General features: G+C 38.1%; 1 protein-coding gene across 4 annotated transcripts in view; it reads right to left on the bottom strand.

Moving 5' to 3' along the window:
• cfap54 (cilia and flagella associated protein 54) overlaps nucleotides 1-17,469 on the bottom strand; it is a 35,643-nt gene that overhangs the window by 9,301 nt on the left and 8,873 nt on the right. For all 4 annotated transcript variants that reach the window (XR_008388562.1, XM_053650315.1, XM_053650314.1 and 1 more), the window contains exons 17-51: nucleotides 17,318-17,446; nucleotides 16,670-16,823; nucleotides 16,499-16,582; nucleotides 16,263-16,384; nucleotides 15,998-16,180; nucleotides 15,107-15,199; nucleotides 14,614-14,799; nucleotides 14,397-14,542; nucleotides 14,149-14,296; nucleotides 13,822-13,977; nucleotides 13,109-13,231; nucleotides 11,317-11,418; nucleotides 10,416-10,554; nucleotides 9,949-10,044; nucleotides 9,725-9,851; nucleotides 9,550-9,646; nucleotides 9,378-9,448; nucleotides 9,098-9,292; nucleotides 7,850-7,980; nucleotides 7,333-7,517; nucleotides 7,027-7,236; nucleotides 6,746-6,924; nucleotides 6,001-6,136; nucleotides 5,794-5,902; nucleotides 5,255-5,410; nucleotides 3,823-4,023; nucleotides 3,649-3,736; nucleotides 3,357-3,527; nucleotides 3,203-3,269; nucleotides 2,280-2,468; nucleotides 1,665-1,751; nucleotides 1,105-1,224; nucleotides 916-969; nucleotides 680-827; nucleotides 406-560 (exon numbers count right to left, since the gene is read on the bottom strand). Coding sequence is in view for 3 of the 4 variants with exons in the window: in XM_053650315.1 (XP_053506290.1) it covers nucleotides 406-560; nucleotides 680-827; nucleotides 916-969; nucleotides 1,105-1,224; nucleotides 1,665-1,751; nucleotides 2,280-2,468; nucleotides 3,203-3,269; nucleotides 3,357-3,527; nucleotides 3,649-3,736; nucleotides 3,823-4,023; nucleotides 5,255-5,410; nucleotides 5,794-5,902; nucleotides 6,001-6,136; nucleotides 6,746-6,924; nucleotides 7,027-7,236; nucleotides 7,333-7,517; nucleotides 7,850-7,980; nucleotides 9,098-9,292; nucleotides 9,378-9,448; nucleotides 9,550-9,646; nucleotides 9,725-9,851; nucleotides 9,949-10,044; nucleotides 10,416-10,554; nucleotides 11,317-11,418; nucleotides 13,109-13,231; nucleotides 13,822-13,977; nucleotides 14,149-14,296; nucleotides 14,397-14,542; nucleotides 14,614-14,799; nucleotides 15,107-15,199; nucleotides 15,998-16,180; nucleotides 16,263-16,384; nucleotides 16,499-16,582; nucleotides 16,670-16,823; nucleotides 17,318-17,446 (4,737 nt within the window). In the remaining variant the exon portion in view is untranslated. The remainder of the gene's footprint in view (nucleotides 1-405; nucleotides 561-679; nucleotides 828-915; nucleotides 970-1,104; nucleotides 1,225-1,664; nucleotides 1,752-2,279; nucleotides 2,469-3,202; nucleotides 3,270-3,356; nucleotides 3,528-3,648; nucleotides 3,737-3,822; nucleotides 4,024-5,254; nucleotides 5,411-5,793; nucleotides 5,903-6,000; nucleotides 6,137-6,745; nucleotides 6,925-7,026; nucleotides 7,237-7,332; nucleotides 7,518-7,849; nucleotides 7,981-9,097; nucleotides 9,293-9,377; nucleotides 9,449-9,549; nucleotides 9,647-9,724; nucleotides 9,852-9,948; nucleotides 10,045-10,415; nucleotides 10,555-11,316; nucleotides 11,419-13,108; nucleotides 13,232-13,821; nucleotides 13,978-14,148; nucleotides 14,297-14,396; nucleotides 14,543-14,613; nucleotides 14,800-15,106; nucleotides 15,200-15,997; nucleotides 16,181-16,262; nucleotides 16,385-16,498; nucleotides 16,583-16,669; nucleotides 16,824-17,317; nucleotides 17,447-17,469) is intronic.

Consider the following 17,469-nt stretch of genomic DNA (forward strand, 5'->3'; position numbering starts at 1 on the left):
TATACTTAACTAATCAAATAACGGCTTAAGCAGCTAAGAAATGTCATAAGATTGACATAATTCATGACCTGACTGATGTGTATGGTCACCAATAGTTCTATATGACAGCAGAAACAGCAATATACATGCGATGAATCTCAGCGACCAAAGATAACTGAGTGATATGACAAAAATATCATATCATGATACCTGAAGACATTTCTACAATACCTGATATGCATCACATAATATACAGGTTTGCTATGATTTCAAATTATACGAATAAGTTTGTGAAAGCTTAATATCAGCCAGTGTTTTCAGCCAGATGATATATTGGTTGGGCCATAGTCATAATCCCAAATAATCATGTGATTGATATCTTGTTACAAATTTTAAAACTATTTTGAGAACATAATAAGTGTTGACCTTGACTTGTCCTGGAGTAAGTGTGTCTTTTTGGAGCCAGAACTGCAGGCCTTTGGGTTTCACACTCTTCAAGGAGGGGCCGCTGGGAGACTCGTCTCTGCTGGACTCGTGCAGTCTAGGAGTACTGGAGCTCCTCACCTGTGTCTCCAAAACCTCTGTGTTTCAACACGCATATGTACATATATGTTTGAATGTACCGGTCCTTTGTATATTAGAGTAAACTGGAAAACTACTAACCTGCACTCAAAAAGCATGATTAAAAAAGATTAAATACCTGAAATTGGCTCAGCTAGGTCATGAATCGTACTACACATGGCCAAGATGAGCTGAAGCCTGGCCAGATGCAGTCGGCAGGTCAATTTGGTGCCGTACAAAGCCACGATGTCTTCACTGAGTTTCTTGTTCACCAGCTCCTCCAGAACCTGCAGACAACAAAATAGCATGTTGTTTATGTACAGAAAAGGCCTGTTTCTTCCTCCACTTTTTAAAAACAAAACAAAAGCTTGTTACCTCAAGATTATAAGGATCCATGAGAGGTTTATAATTACTGAACTTCTTCCATGTCTGTGAACACAATACACAAGAGAAGAGAATATTCTTAATATATCCTACAGCTACATGTATACTATCATAGTTATTACTATACACACAAGCTACATGATTTGGCCTGTAAATATGCACTAGTGTATTGTGTTATACCGAAGCTTTCTCTGCTCTAGTGTAGCTGTTGTGAGGCAGGGGGACTTCCTCTCCATCACCTAGACTGTGTATCTCTTTCACTGCCTCAGCAAACAGGCACAGCTCAGTCAGCGTCTTTACCTGTACAAAAAGAAACAGAGCATGACATATAACCAGGCTGACAATTCCATTACTGGCAGCACCCACATTTTTCATTTATTCATTCATTTATTCATTCATCAGTAAATGCTTCAACCTACTCAAATGTGAGGATAGAATACACTTTGAATGTAATGCCAGTCCATTGCAAGGACCCATGCTATACACACACTAGCAAACATTCATTGGGGCTCCTCACAGACAGTAACTCAAGGTCAGGATTGAACCAGAGACCTTGGCGGTGGCAAAGCTACATTAATCCAATATTGCTGACTATACCATACTAATCAATAGAAAGAATGAAAAGTGCAACAAAAAAAAGCAAGACAAAGACAGCATCGCTTTCTCCAAAGCCTACCTCCAGAGTCCTCAATCCCCTCAGTGCCTACCAGGGTTCTATATCAGTATCCACACTTACACACCTTCATTATTCTGCATCCTGCAGAGAGATGGGGCTGCTGACACACTTTGCTGGCTACATATTGGTAGAGAACCAGAAGAGGAAGTGCCTGCCAGTAGACAGACATATAAAATGAACTTACTGGCATATTAAGGAATGTCAAGAAGTAATGAATAGTGTTAACTAATTACAGTAACATTACAGATCCAAAAAGTTTAGTACTCAAATAAGAAAACTCTATTATATAACTGTACTATAACTAATTCCAATGACCTGTGACATTTTTACAGATTTACAGTGAACTCCAACTAAGATAATGTACACTTTGTAAAATATGAAACATATGTAAAATACGGACATGTGTAATGTCCGTACAAATGAATATACATTTGATGAATATCACTAACTTGCATCGGTAACTCAATTGTCCATTTCTGCTATTTAAGGTCACATAAATATTGGAAAATGGTAGGCTTTATCAACAAAAAATGATGGGAAAATGATGCCGTTATTATAAGATTCTGACCAGTCTGCGCACTCAAATTAATTAGTCTAAAAGGACTTAATCGTGAAAAAAAAGATGTGATACGTTATAGGGTGACTTTAAGCATAGTATGTGGTTGTGTTGCTTCAGTACTGAGAGGTGATGTCCTGAGGTGTAGAGCCAGTGACACACAAAGCCCAGGGTGGCCACAGTGCTGCCAACGAGAGTCTGGTCCGACTCTGACCAGAACACATTCACCCCAGGGATGAGCGCCGTATTCAGCGTGTAAGAAGAGTATTCCAAATCATTATCAGGATGAGGCAGGGACGCCCTCAACAGACACTGTGCAACACACAAATAAACTAATCACATAAACAAACACAAGCAAATACTGATTTACATACATTATACAAGTCTTACATGCCATCTTCTTCAGATGCAAGAATGGCACTCTAAAATATAACAAATTAAAGGTGAATATTAATACTCTACACCATAGCACTTCTCAAATCTGATTAGTCAGAAGGTGTTGATTCATTTTCTATAACAGCAGCTCTGACACCAGTGCTGGCTGATATTCAAATCACAGGCTTATTTTCATGCATTTGTTCTAACATGTTTGTTTCTATAGTAACAATTCATTCACAGGCTTGATCTACATAATCTAAAAGTAATAATTAAACAGATTAAAGAATGTGTTGTTATTTAACAAAGAAATATATCTAATCGTTGAAAAGCTGTCCTTTTTGGCACTTGGGATGCAGGTGCTTTGTAGTTTCTCGTAAAAGATGTTTATGTTTTGTAGTATTAATTACAAGAGAACTTGTAGGAATGACCATTTATAGCTGCTAGAATGCAAGTAACAACAGGGACGAATGTGTTTTTTTTAGTTAGTATGAATGAAAAATATATAATAAGCCCTACACTTGTGGTCTTAATGGGGGGGGGGCAGCTTTGGGATTTTGCATCTCACCCCTACCTGATTATTTTCATATAACAGCATGTCCTGAAGTGATTTTTACAGATACTTCTTACTGTGCAAGCACTGTTTAAGTAGGCAGTGGGTATTTTTTTACCTTAAAGAGCTTAGCAGAGAGAAGGCAGCAATTTGTTCGTTGGCTTATGTTAGATGTTAAGATATACCTGTGGACAAAAGTAAAACCATTACGTGATCAAAACTTTATTAAAGTGAAAGAAAAGACAAATATTGTCATTTATCATTTCACGTACTGAGCAATTTTCGCAGACAGCAATGCACCCTGGAGACAGCCCCATATCCCAGCATGCCTCAGGGGCTGTTCAGAGGAGTTATGGCCCCATGAATCACCATCCCAGGATTCTAGCACATTAGTGGTCTGCAGGGAGCAGTCCAGAGCCTTGCTCCAATTTGAGTGAGCAGCCCTGAGCACAGATTATACAAACATATGCACCATAATCAACATTTATCAACAAATTTTTCATTAACTCTATTAATTAGACATACAGCTAGCTAAATATAACTTATAACTATGATAGTACATACTTTGGATTTCCATTGTAGAAGTGCAGATTCCCAAGGTCACGCAGAGCTTGAATTTGCAGGGAGTTATATTTATTTGCCTGAAGGTATTCTACATTAGTGGACAAGAAGTGTTTAGCTTCAAGATCAACATTGTATGTGTTAATAATGATATGATTTTCAGATAGAAATTCTCACTGATAGAGCTGTTATAGGAGGACAGGATGGTCTGGATGTGTGAGGGAGACAGGGGCAAGCTGTACACAGAGCCCACAGAGTTGTAGTCTTCATTGGACAGGTCTGGAGGACCGATGGACGGGGCACTGCTGGCTGCTATGTTAAACTCCACTCTGCCCTCTGAGCCAGGATAGGACTCCTTACAGAATGGCACCTCTATTGCTAAAGAGTTAATACATAGAAGAGAGCACATTACACAATAAATATGACACAATAAGACCCACTGTCCAAATTAGACATACATAGTTTCAACAAAATGGTGGGGTCAGTCGGGGTGAAGAAGAAGGCAGGTCAATGTGTTCATTGTAATCTCAATGTGCCTCATCAGCAACAGAGGGTTCTTAAAGGTACAGGAATAACAATTTATACCCAAGTCTCCCTTTATTCAATGGATACTCACATGGATAGATTTGTACTTTCAAAGAACTGCTGCAGTATTTATAAAGACTGTCCTGTGCTCCCTTTGTTCATAGTGAACATCCTTTCAATACACATAATACTGTTGACCTTTACTCTTCAACACCAATATACTGTAATGATGTACACTACCGGTCAAAAGTTTGGAGACACTCGACTGAAATGTTTCTCATGATCTTAAAATCCTTTTGATGTGAAGGTGTATGATTAAATGTTTGAAATCGGTGTCGTAGACAAAAAATATAATTGTGCCAACACATTCATTTCTTTCATTAGAAAACTAACATTTTATTTACAAAAATATATTTTTTTTAAATGGATAACTTGGGAGTGAAGTATTCCGAAAAGCAGCCAGTAAGTGTCCAGCGTAGGTGGGAACTCCTTGAATACTTTTTAAAAAGCATCTCAGGGAGATTCCTCAAGAAATTGGTTGAGAAAATGCCAAGAATACATTTCTGGAAATTCTAGGCAAAAAGGGGGTCTACTTTGAAGATGCTAAAAAAATTAATTATTTAGTTTTTTTTTTTTTTCACAACATACTTCCCATAGTTCTATTTGTGTTATTCCACAGTTTTGATGACTTTATTATTATTCTAAAATGTGGGGGAAAAAATAAAAATAAAGATAGAGTGTGTTGAAACTTTTGACTGGTCGTGTATATCTATAATCCTTCTATTAGGTGTCACCCAGAAGAGTTTGTGTTCCCTTAAATGGCTGGTTTCTCTCAAAGTTTCATCCTCATGTCATCTCAGGGAGTTCTTGTTTGCCATTGTTGCCTCTGGTTTGCTCAGCAGAGATCTAAACCTATATCCAGATTTCTGTAAAGCTGCTTTGTGACAATGTCTAATGTTAAAAGTGCTATACAAATCAAATGAAATGTAACTTATGCTGAGCTTTACATTGATGCTATCAGAAGGCTGGTGCCCAGTGGACTCTAAGCCTAGTTCTACAACAGATGACAGTGAGTGGGACTCACAGTGCTGTGCATCAGCTAGCAGAAGCATGAGCAGTGTGCGGCTGTGCTGGAAGGCACGAAGTGTGTAACGTCTCTTGGCCAGGGACTCTCTGAAGCAGCGCAGGGTGTCATCAATGTCCAGCGGTACAGAAACCACACACATAGCTCTTTCCCTCTCTGCAGAGATAAAAAAAATTTAAAAACACACATTTTGCACATCTTGAATAAGTTAGACTCTACAAGTGATTAACAGCATTTTGCACATAGCATACACATGGGGCCATATTCAAAGTCAATATCAAAATAGAGTACATTGGTATTCAGACGTCATAATTTACTACGGACTGAAGCACTGCTCAGACAGTTAACGCAAAATAGGAATTTTCCTAAAATACTAGCGTAAAAACTGTAAAAACTAATTTATTCTCAATCATCTGAATCTGCACAGAAAATCTATTCTGAATACAACTAACATCTTATGTGTCTTTCTTATAGTGTGGCCCATACAGTGCAACAAGTATATGAGGAGTAAGAAAGCTCTGATCCATGTCAGTCTTTACCTGCCACCTCCAGAGGTTCTGAGGCAGCACTGCTTGCAGTATTCTCACGCCAATCCTCCACACTGGAACGTAAGAGCAGCTGCTTGCCTGAATAGTTCCTACAGGTCACCTATGGGTGAATGAATTTCAGTTACACAGGATTACTCTAGTGCACAGAAAATAAATGTTATATTTCACAATTTAAAATGCCTGCAGCATTTGGTTCACCTTTTCTCCAGTAACGGACTCTGTGTAGGTGAAGTGTGGCTGAGGGACTGAAGGGCCTCCAAAGTAGCTTATTCTTTCCAGCAGTCTTCTCTGAGCATATACCAGTACTGGCGTTATCATATGAGTGTAGTGTTCCCTGGAATACAGGACACAAGACATTAGTTTCCTTTTTTACGTTTTCATTTTCTGCTGACCTTCTATAACAATTTTCATATGCTGCAAAAATAGAGACAGCGCAAAGAAGGACAGGTGCATCTTCAAAATTAGAATATCGTGGAAAAGTTAGTTTTTTTCCGTAATTTAATTCAAAAAGTTTAACTTTCATATATTCTAGATTTAAAGATTCACATAAAGTGAAATATTTCAAGCCTTTTTTTTGTTTGTTTTAATCTTAATGATTTTGGCTTATAGCTCATGGACATCAAAAATCCAGTATCTCAAAATATTAGAATAAAGAATTTATAATACAGAAATGTCGACCTTCTGAAACGTATGTTAATTTATGCATTTATTCCCCCATGTTCTCCCCGATTTGGTCATTTGCCAATTCCCACCCACCAGCTAACTCATAGCAAACCAGAATTTCAGTCCAATATTGGACCTGATACCGATACTCAGCATTGGACTGATGCATCCTATATGGCAGGTAGAGATCAATGTGTTTAAAATGTGAAAATGTACTCTCACTGTCCTTTTTCATCCGAGCTATTACCTTTCCTCTACGTTTCTCAGTGAGATGACTCACCGTGTATAACAGTTGTATAGCAAAGCAAGATGGGCAAGAGTTTCCCATTTGGCCTGGTAGAAGAGGAGCTCCAATGTGTGCAACACCAAATTCTTCATCCACTTCAGATCTACCAGCACTCCATCATTCAGAGGCCTGGCCTCCAGATCTTCACCTTCCTCATCATATGCCTTCCACTGCTACACAAAGAGAGCTCTCGGCATCAAACACCGAACAAATTACTGGCTTAAACTCTACAGTGAGAAGCGTAAGGTGGATGAGTGTATACTGTCTGAAATGACCTGTAGTTTCTCCATCATATCCATGAGCAGCTCTGAAGCCAGAGCCAGCAGGGGTGTGAACTCTGTGTAGAACTGATCTACTGTCAGTGTGCTGGGAGTCTCAGAGCTCTGTCTACATTCCACCAGAAATGCAATAGTGCTGAACTGGTCCCAGAGGATCTCACACACCCACTGCAGAGATGTCCAAAGACTTCCACGATAGGCCAGAACCTGCATAAATATTTAAAAAGCACAATAATATCACTAATGGCCAAGCCAAAAAAAAAAAGAATGCTGTTCTTGAATTAAGCGTGGGCTTGTGTGCACCATGGCTCTCCTGAGGTGTAGTGAGGCCTTGTAGATTGTGTTCAGTGGCTTAAAGAGGATGTGGCGTGTAGAAGTTTCAGCTGTTTCACTGCTTTCTGAATCAATGGTCAGTTGTGTACGTGGAGTGTCCAACTCACTCTCCACTTCACTTTCCCCAGATCCCTCTCCACTGATGTTTGGTGCTCCTAACAAGATATGTGGCATATTAGTACATATTAGCTATGAGTATGAGTAATGTCTAAAAGACTGATGACAATACATGTAATCCCAAGAATCCCAATAGTCCAGAGAAATATACTTCAGAATTTTATATTAAATTAGTGAAACCAGGTCCAAACTGTTTTTAGAAACGTAGCAGAGAAAACATTGCAACATTTAACATGTGACACTAACATTCAGATTTTTGCAAAGAGTTTGATTAGTCAAATGTTAGATTTTAACGTGATAAGATTTGATCCATGATACACAGGTCCAATGATCCATCCTGCACCATTCCTCAACAAGGATACCCACCCACCTTTGTGAATGGTGGGTTTGAGGATTGAAGGTCTCAACTCAGGAGGTTTGGTGTGTAGGGAAATATTTTTCCATTTCACTAGTGTTCCAGTATGGGCCAAGGAGAAGAAGTGCAGAGGTAACTTGCTGTAACTGTAGTTTTTAGGCAGAATGAGAAAGAAGTCACAATGGTGCTAACTGTAAGGATGAGGGAAAAAAAAAGTCTACATGTCTCCATATCAATCATTTTACATAAAACACATCATACTATTTGCCACATAACTGTGCAAAAACACAACACCTACACATTCCTCTGCTCTGTTTATTTATTTACTTATTCATTCATTTATTTATTCATCAATTGCTTTATTTTCATAGGGGCCATTACGCAATCTACTGAGCTTCACTTTATTTATTCTTTCACTGTTTATTTATATTATAATTTACTCAGTTGTTGTCTTATGTGTATTGTAATCTGTGTCTTCCATGCATCATCCTTGTTCTGTGTCCTTGTAATTTGTTGTGTATTATACTGCTGTGACATATTCCCTCAGGGATCAATCAATCAATTAATAAAGTACTCTCTTTCTTTTTCTCTTTTTCTATCTATCTAAATAATCTAAAGAAATTATGTCATAAGCGAATTTATATATTATCAGGCCTTCAGGAGGTAGCATAGTAAATAAAATAAAAAACAGCTATTAAAAAAAAAAGTGGACATACAGTACAAAATTTAAGCTAACAAGCTAATGATAGACTCCAGCAGGCCATTCAGTCAGTCACCGTAAGACTGAAGACTGATGTCAATCACTGTAAATTACCAAGCATGTTCACAGCACAGCTCATTTATTTTTGATGCCTCCAAAAACTCCATAAAAGTCAAAGTTCACAGAGGTGAAAATGACAAAATGATGATGAACCCATGAAAGAGTGCCTCCTAACTCGGCTACCATAGACAAACATTCACGCTTCCTCCTTTTATACGGTGGTCTTAAGTTATGGATTTGATTCATAATTTCATAAATGCATGCATGCAACTGAAATAAATAAGCTATTTAAACTTTACAGCATATATACAATTATAAAATGTTATTTGTGCTGTATATAAAATTGCAGTAACTCACACCACGATACAATTTGAAGCGTATCAATCAAGGTTTACTTTAGTGAGTCTCCTTATATGTAAATTTCTTAACTCAGGAGCTCTCGTAGGATACAAATGTAGAAAAGAGCAATTGTAAAAATGTGTCCTGTGACAGTATGGGCATACCAGTGCTGGAGAGGTGTTACAGGGTGAAGGTGTAAGTTCTTTCTCAGCAGACCCAAGTGTGCTTGAGCCAGCGTCAGGTTGGCGCGGCATCGCCAGGGCAACTCGTCTGAGCAGACCTTCCTCATCACCCTCTGCTTCTGGTGCCTTCTCACTGAACCCACCTGTTTCATCATTGTCTCCACCGCCTTGAACTCTCTGTCACACCATACAGTACAATACATCAGCATACAGTACACATGACATCAAATAAACAGACCATAGGAATCCTATTAGAGCTTACCTCTCAGAGTCTTCTGAGCTTGAAATTGATTTCTTCTGCAACTCATTCTTCTTTTTGTAAAATCTGTTTATCTAGTAACAGACATAAACAGTAGGAACCTGAAGGGTTCTTAAAGTGTAAGGAGTATCAATGTGTATGTGTATGTGTAATTGTGTTTGTCCTCTTCATTTACTTTATTACAATACTGTATGATAGATATCGTGAATGTCTTCTGATCTTTCCTTAATTTCCCATTAGGCTTCTTTGGCAACATCAAACTTTCATCTCGGCTAGTAAAAAATAAAGCATACATTTCAGCCATGCAACCAATCACTTTGATATGTGCACACACACAAACACATTGAGACCTCTTAATCCAGCTGAAGATTTCTTGTCCCCACTGTATTAGCAGTTCCAACTGATCCTCTTGCAAAGCTTTCTGCAACAGGAGTGCAGCATACTCCATGAAGCAAGACACCTGTTTAAACTTCATTACTATTGGGGAAAATACACATACATATATACACATTACAATAACTGTATCTGTGACAAAAAAAAAGTGTTCAGTGCTGTATTATGGTGTCTAGCTTACCGTTTTTGAAAGCATTCCTGAGGGAGCTGGAACCAATGACCTTGTACAGAATTTTGGGGTCCTCTTCTCCACTGAGGTCATGATCATAATAGTCTGCTGCTTAAAGAAAAGGCACTGACACTAGAAAACTGATTTAAACATTTTTATCATAGAGCTCACAGGTTGTATTCTGTATAAAAGGCAGTTAAAAGGCCACGTCACAAAGACTTCCACTATTTTTACCTTAAGATATTACCAGATTTTGCAAAATAATACAGAGCATTACAAGTACAGTAAACAACTTCAAGACATGCTGGTATAGAAAATAATCAATGACGGGGTGGTGTGACGCAGCCCAACACAAAACAGAGTTACTGTTACCACCTCAGTGTTAATTATGTTCTATTTTTTAATCCTATAGAGTTTAAAAAATGGTTAAGACCTGGCCTGATTTGAGACAGAATGACTGTTCTCTCTGGGCTTTCTACCTTCTCCGTTCCAGGTTGGATTATCACAGTTTACAAGTGTTCCCATTTTTTCATGCTGCTTCAAAGCACTACATGCCAAAGCCTTCAACTCCTCACTAGTTTCACCCTCCTGTGCAGCCACTGCCTTCTTTTGGGGTACCTGAGACACAAAACACATCCACTATAGTTTGCACTATAATTATCACTATAAAGTCTTAAACCCCATTTTCCTGTGCTTACAATGCTAGCAACTAAATATTTTACTTTAAGTCCGCTGTATGTTTTTTTGTTGTACCTGTTCAAGACTGGTAGCAATATGAACCAATGATGCTCAAGGATGCAACTAGGGCAGTGGCGGGTCAGTGGTTAAGGTTCTAGGTTACTGATAAGAAGCTAGTGTGTTTGAATCCCAGGAAGTTAACACTGTTTGGTCCTCGAACAAGGCCCTTAACCCTCAACTGCTCCTGGGGGACATATCATGGCTGTTCTTGTGTTCTAGCTTCCTAACGAGTTGGGATATGTGAATAAAATATATACAGTACCTAATTGTGTATGTGACAATAAAGGCTTTCTTTCTAGATGCACTGTTCACTGCTAAATATATAAGAAAACTTAATCCATACAGGATGTTCCTGCCATCAACAGCAACAAAATGTTATTTTACTACTTACCCTGCATAAACAACTACTTTTGTCTGGTTTCTAAAACCAGACAAGCACAATTAGTGATTGTGGTATCAGTACAGCACAAACAAACTGAAGTAACTGTATAACCATTTTAATTGCAATTCATTCATTCATTCATTCATTCATTCATTCAGTAACTACGTTATCCTGGCCAAGGTGACAGTGGAAATGGAGATTATCCTAGGAACACTGGACATGAGGCAGTAAGGTTTATACATTTTATAAAGAGCATTCACCCCATCATGCTGCTGGAGACTCTCACTCATCTCCAGTAGGAGCTGTTTGCCCTGATCCATCACTGAAGATGCCATGCAGTCCTCTTTCAAGGCTTGCAAGCCCTACACACATAAAAATACACAAAACTTTGTATTTTGTCTTAGCAGTGCAGTCTCAGGTTACTATATTCCTGGATTTGGTAAACAATGGTTTACCAATGGCTGCCCCTCCACTAAATATCAAAATAAAGGACGAAATTAATCTACTGGGACTGACAATTACGAATACAAAGTGTGCCGAATGAAACTGGGAAAAAAAGGAACAAGGAATTAAAGCGGAAATTAACACTTGGAAAGTTGTTAATTATAAAACCAGAATTCAAATAACCAAAATGTATGTGCTCTCTAAATTATTATTTTTAGCTACTATTTTTCCTCCGGATAACAAATGTTTGATTAAACCGAAAAAAATGTGTGTCCGTTTTATATGGGGTAACAACATAGAGGTAACAAAAAGAGCATTATTATTTAAATCGAAAGAACTAGGGGGACTTGGAGCAATTGACCTTAGTATCAAATTAAAAATATCGATGCGTAGAAATGTGTCACAAGCTATATATAGAGGGGCCGATTGGATAGGTGATCAAAAAGTATGGAAGAAAAAAAGAGGTAGGGCGAGACAAAACATACCATATTAGAAATTAATGTATGGAGACATTATATATATAAGTATGAACATCTAATCTTGGACTGGGTTGATTTACCTAACAAAAAGATTTACAAAAAAATAACCGAGTATGAATATGGAGGTGTGGTACAATATAAACATCTTACAATACCTGAGAGTGAACAGTGTATTAAAAATGTAAGTACAAAGAATATTACAGGAAATGTCCGCGATGTTGTATGGCTAATTATTGTTAACAGGTTAGCAGTACGATGTATAGTTAAATGGAGTTGCTTTGTAACTACCAAAGAATGTCCGATTAATAATTGTAATGATGAAGAAACTATTGACCACTTGTTAATACACTGTTCATGTTCGGCAGAGATATGGCAAAGAATGAGAAACATTGGGCTGGATATTGAAATATGCAAGAAAACCATGAAATACGGGATATTCAATCAAGAGATTGCAAAAAAGGTTAATGATTTCTACTGGTTTGTGATATGCATGTTCAATTACAAAATTTGGAAGACAAAGTGTAAAATCATGATTAATCAGTGCCATATCTAGCTGAGAGAGTATTTAAACAGATTGTAGAAGAATTACTAAGACAAAAGAAAAAAGAGAGAAGGACACAAAATAAATACCCATGGACTTTATTGAGACTTTGAAGAGAGATACTATGTAAATGCGTAGTAAATGATGTAAAATATGGCATGAGTTTATGAGAATAGAAGTGTAAATATTTTCTGAAAATGTAAATATACCTGTGACAAACAAATGTTAATAATGTTTCTGTAAAGTATAGCATGAGTTTATGGGAATGCAAGTGTAAATATTTTTTTGAAAAATGTAAAAATATCTGTATTGAATTACCTGTGACAGGCAAATGTTAATAATGTCTCTGTAACGTTGTACAAATTTTTTTTCAATAAAGCTTTATTTGAAAACGTAAACAATGGAACTAAGGAGAATAAGTGATTACATGCATTAACATCCCGATGTCTTTGGGATTCGTTTGGCAGAAATGAATTCATTTCGTAAAATTCATTTGATAAAATTGGTTATCTGAAATGCAGGGCTATGTAGTGTACAAAACTCACCTGATGTGCTGATAATACCACATGTTACAAGAACACTTATTACCTTGGCCACATAGTGTATGATGCAGGCCACCATATGATATAGTGATTCAGTAGTAGTTACACGCCTTTTCTGTTTGAATGCAGCTGGAATCTCTTGCAGCACCATCAGACACTTCAACAACACCTGAAACAAGCAAAAAGGGTGGCTCATATGGTTTCATAATTAAATAGTAAAAAAGAAAAGACTTTTTATCAGCAGCCACATGTGGCAACACTATTACTATAGTAAAAGATGTATTAGTATAGTTGGAATGTGCTATGGTACAGATAGAGAAACAAACATATGATATGCAAGAAATAAAACACAAAGAAGAGTGCTGTTATAGGAAAATATCAAATAAAAGAACACCCCAAAGCATTTTATCCCTCTTTTTCTATAGCAAATATTCACTAGCATCACTCTTTTTTAATCTCACTTGAAGTTAATAAGACAAAGAAATGCAGCTTGTCATGTTAACAAAGAAACCGCAAAAAGCCCTTTCCTGTGTTGTAAACTTAAAATCAGCTTTACTTTTGACTGTTACAAAGTGGTGACACTGGAGACTCCTTCCAAAAATTCCAAATAAACATCCCCTTAGAGAAAACATCAGCAACATTACTATGGAAACACTAACATTTTAAATGAAAATGTTATATAAAATGATTCAATACCTTCTGACCAGTCAGATTCAAGCTTTCAACAGCAATGTGGTACAAACTCCTTTATCAACCCACCTGAATCACAGGGTGTGATGGGATCTGATAGAAGATAAGAGGTACCAGGAGGCCATAGCAACTCACTACAGCCTGCAAAGCAGCACTGCTATCATTGAGATGTAGAGACAGATCTATGGCCACAAGCATCCTTTCACACTCTGCAAGTCTAGCCTCCTGTAGCAAAGTTTATGAGAACAGTGTTAAAGAGAATTTGAATTATTGGACCACAAAGTGTTCAATCACTTTTGTATCCTGATAGACGAAAGGTCCTTAGGCCAGTACTGTACAAAATCACTTCTGAGTAGACATTCAACACACTTGAGATACAGGTTATGCGGCTCTAACCTGTCCCCAGATCAAAGGGCTTCCATCACTGAGGGTGTCACAATATAGTGCTCTCTCCTGGATGTGGATGTCAGTCTGCATAAAGATTGTGGTGAGGAAAAGCTGCTGTAGTAGAGGAGAGGAGAGCTGCAATGTCTCTGGGCACAATCTTCAGGGATAAATATAAAACAAATAACACATGTAAGGTCTCCAAGGGTGTATTCGGAACAACATTAGGTAGATAATATCCATTGATATGGTTGTCTAACTTTGTTTGGACAAGCCCCTGAGGAGCTTCCTCATCCACTGGTTCCTGAGAGGCTCCAGAATCTGTGACTGACGGCAGGGTAAAGTGGCTCCAAATCTCACTGCAGGCTTTCTTGGCTAGTGCATATTGGCCTGTTTCGTAGGCCACCTGAAGCAGAGTGATTGAAATATTATTGGTGTAAGCCTTCTGCCTGATACCTCAGGTCTATATGCACTTACCCGAGCCAGATGTGTCCAGGCTGTCAACAGAGGCAGGGGGAGGGAGGCCAGAACTGGCCTGGTGGTATTTCCAATACTGCTTCCAATCAGGTTGCCCTGAGCATCGTAGGCTGCCACAGCAAAGATATACTTCTGGTTGGGCTCCAGGCCACTTATGCAAAACAAGCGTTCTCCTCTAGAAGGAATCTAATTGGATCAACAGATTGACTACATTACTCTGTACTATTCTGCATAGAACAGAATCACAAGTGCATTCTGATATGTTGTACATGAATGACTCAAAACAGAGTTGAAGTGCAGTGCAATCTAAACAGCCTGGTACAAATACTATAGTTACTGCAGCAACAACAACAAAAAAATAGTTTCATGTACACTGCATCAGCATTTTGTTTTATTTTACTTATTTGATTATTTTATATTTACATTTTATAAATTGGTTCAGTGGGTATGTTTTGAATTTACAATATTTTTCATAGAGGAGCATACAGCCTACCGTTTCACCAGTGCCAACCAGGTGGCAGTCTCCAATCCGCACTTTCAGGTTGACGCCTTTGACTTCTCGTCCATAAATACGATACCAGCAAACCTGCGCCAAAACCAAACCAAAATACATATTTTTTTTATATTTTGCAACCGTTGACTCTACTACCCTAATGCAGCAAACATTGTCGGAATAAAAGTAAATTTGTGTTTTCCAAGGTGCAAACATGTAAACATACACATGCACAATAGTGCTCCTGTTGTACCTAACATCAAAATACATACTTCAAATGACTTTTGAAGGTAAACTACATTTACTTTCAAACTATACATGCAGAAGATAAAAAGGCATATAGTTGAGAGTACTGTCCCAGTGAGGAGTGTTTGTACACTAAAATTAACCTGCTTTTTTTTTTTTTATCAGCAAAGGACTAATAAACTGGTCAGGGTGGAGAGTGAAATGGATGAAACCAAATGCGGGGCAATCATAGAAGAAAACATGTTTCAGTCTGCAAGAGACTTGTGACCAAGAAAGGGGGTTCACGTTCTAAGGCCAACAACTGCCAAAGCTACACTGAAGTGGTTCAAAACCAAGAACACAAATGTGTTATAATGGCCCAGTCAAAGCTCAGGCCTCAATCCAACCAAGAATCTGTGACAAGAATTGAAAATCGCTATTCAACAATGGTCTTCATCCAATCTGACAGAGCTTGAGCAATTTTGGCAAAAAGACATACGGGGTAACTCGAACGGTAAAAATCCTGATTAAATCCAGTTGTAACATTATAAAATATGGAAAAGTGTAAGGGGTGAATAGTTATGCATGACACTGTACTTAAGTAAAAGCAGACAACAAAGGAAACAAAAGGAAAAAATTCACAGAGGAGTGGTGTGGTGAGATCACCTGCTCCTCTAGCACGTATGGCGCTGGTGTGAAAGTTAAAGATTGGTTGCTACGTGACAGCAGCACAGGAGGCGGAGGAGGTCTACACTCTTTTTCCACTCCTGATCCCATCTCTGCAGAAGTAGCAGCACTGACCAGCCGCTTCTCATCAACACCTGCTTTCTCCAGTAATGCCAAAGCCTCCTAAACAAGGACAGCACAACAAGACAACTTTTACAATGTTTTTTGCTTGTAAAGGATTTAAATAGTAATTTTACATACTGACCTCAAGAAGCTTTTTGGTGCCTCTGTTAGTAGCATCTTTCCTGTAGGAAAGTAAGGCTTTCTGCTCCAGAAACAAAACTTTGGAGACTTTATTCTTCTTAATCTTCTCTTGCAGTGCACATTCTGTTACAAATAAGCAAGGACATTGCAGCAAGATACCTTTAAGACTTTTTGGGAAAAGACAGTTGCCTCTCAAATATGTTTAAATGACAGTGAGTGAGAGCTAGATGAGTTTACCCGCTCTGGCTCGCTTTAAATTTACAGCAGTAGACTGTGCACTTTGCGTAAGTGGCTTCTTTCTCCTCTCAGGCTTCTCATCATCTGAGTTGGAGAAACACAGCTGTCAAGTGATATTCAACATATAAACATCATTATTGGGGTTTTTTGTGGTGATGGGGTGTCACACACCCAAGTAGGTATCTAGGAGTTTGAGGGATACTCTGTGCTGGAAAGCCAGTAGTTCCATATGCATATCCATTAAGAGAGATCTCATGCATGATGAACTGCTAGTACTCTCCATCTGTCCATCCCCATAAGATCTCAAATGTTCTCCACTAAACTTCTGAGTAAAAATCAAAATACGCAGTTAAACGATTAGTATACACACTTTATTTTACAAAACATGCCTTTTTGGGGACTTCATTACAGTGCACAGATTGCTCTTAACTGCAGTTTAAAATTGCCACAGGAATTGGAAAATCAGAGTTGAACATGTAACAGACATGTAACATGTAACAGTTATTGCATCATAAAATTCAAAATATGGGGAAAGCATTGTGTGAGTAAGTTTGAAGTGTTTTAATCTGCATCCTCATATGATCTTTATGAGGGTGATGAAGTGTAGGCATTTCTGTAGGTTTCTTGTTGATAATTTATTTTTAGGAACCGCCATGTTGAACAATTTATTATTTCTTTAAAAAAAAAATTAACTTCAAAGCAAGTTGTTTACTGCATTGCTGGATACATGTGACAGCTATTTATTCCGTTCTCGTTCTCATGTGAATTCTAGACTAATTGGAGATGCTAGCTACAGTGGACTGTGTGGTTCAGTACTACCTGTAAGTAAACAGTGTCACAGATGGCAGAGGCATCACGAGGGAGACATACAGTCCTGCCTCTTGACACACACTCCAGGCCTTTCTCCAGCACAGTCCACGCCACCTCAAGATGCTCTGCTTGTGAGTTCTGGAAGCATGTACAGATACTAA

This window comes from Ictalurus furcatus, chromosome 19, assembly GCF_023375685.1.
Source record: "Ictalurus furcatus strain D&B chromosome 19, Billie_1.0, whole genome shotgun sequence".
Classification (NCBI taxonomy): domain Eukaryota; kingdom Metazoa; phylum Chordata; class Actinopteri; order Siluriformes; family Ictaluridae; genus Ictalurus; species Ictalurus furcatus.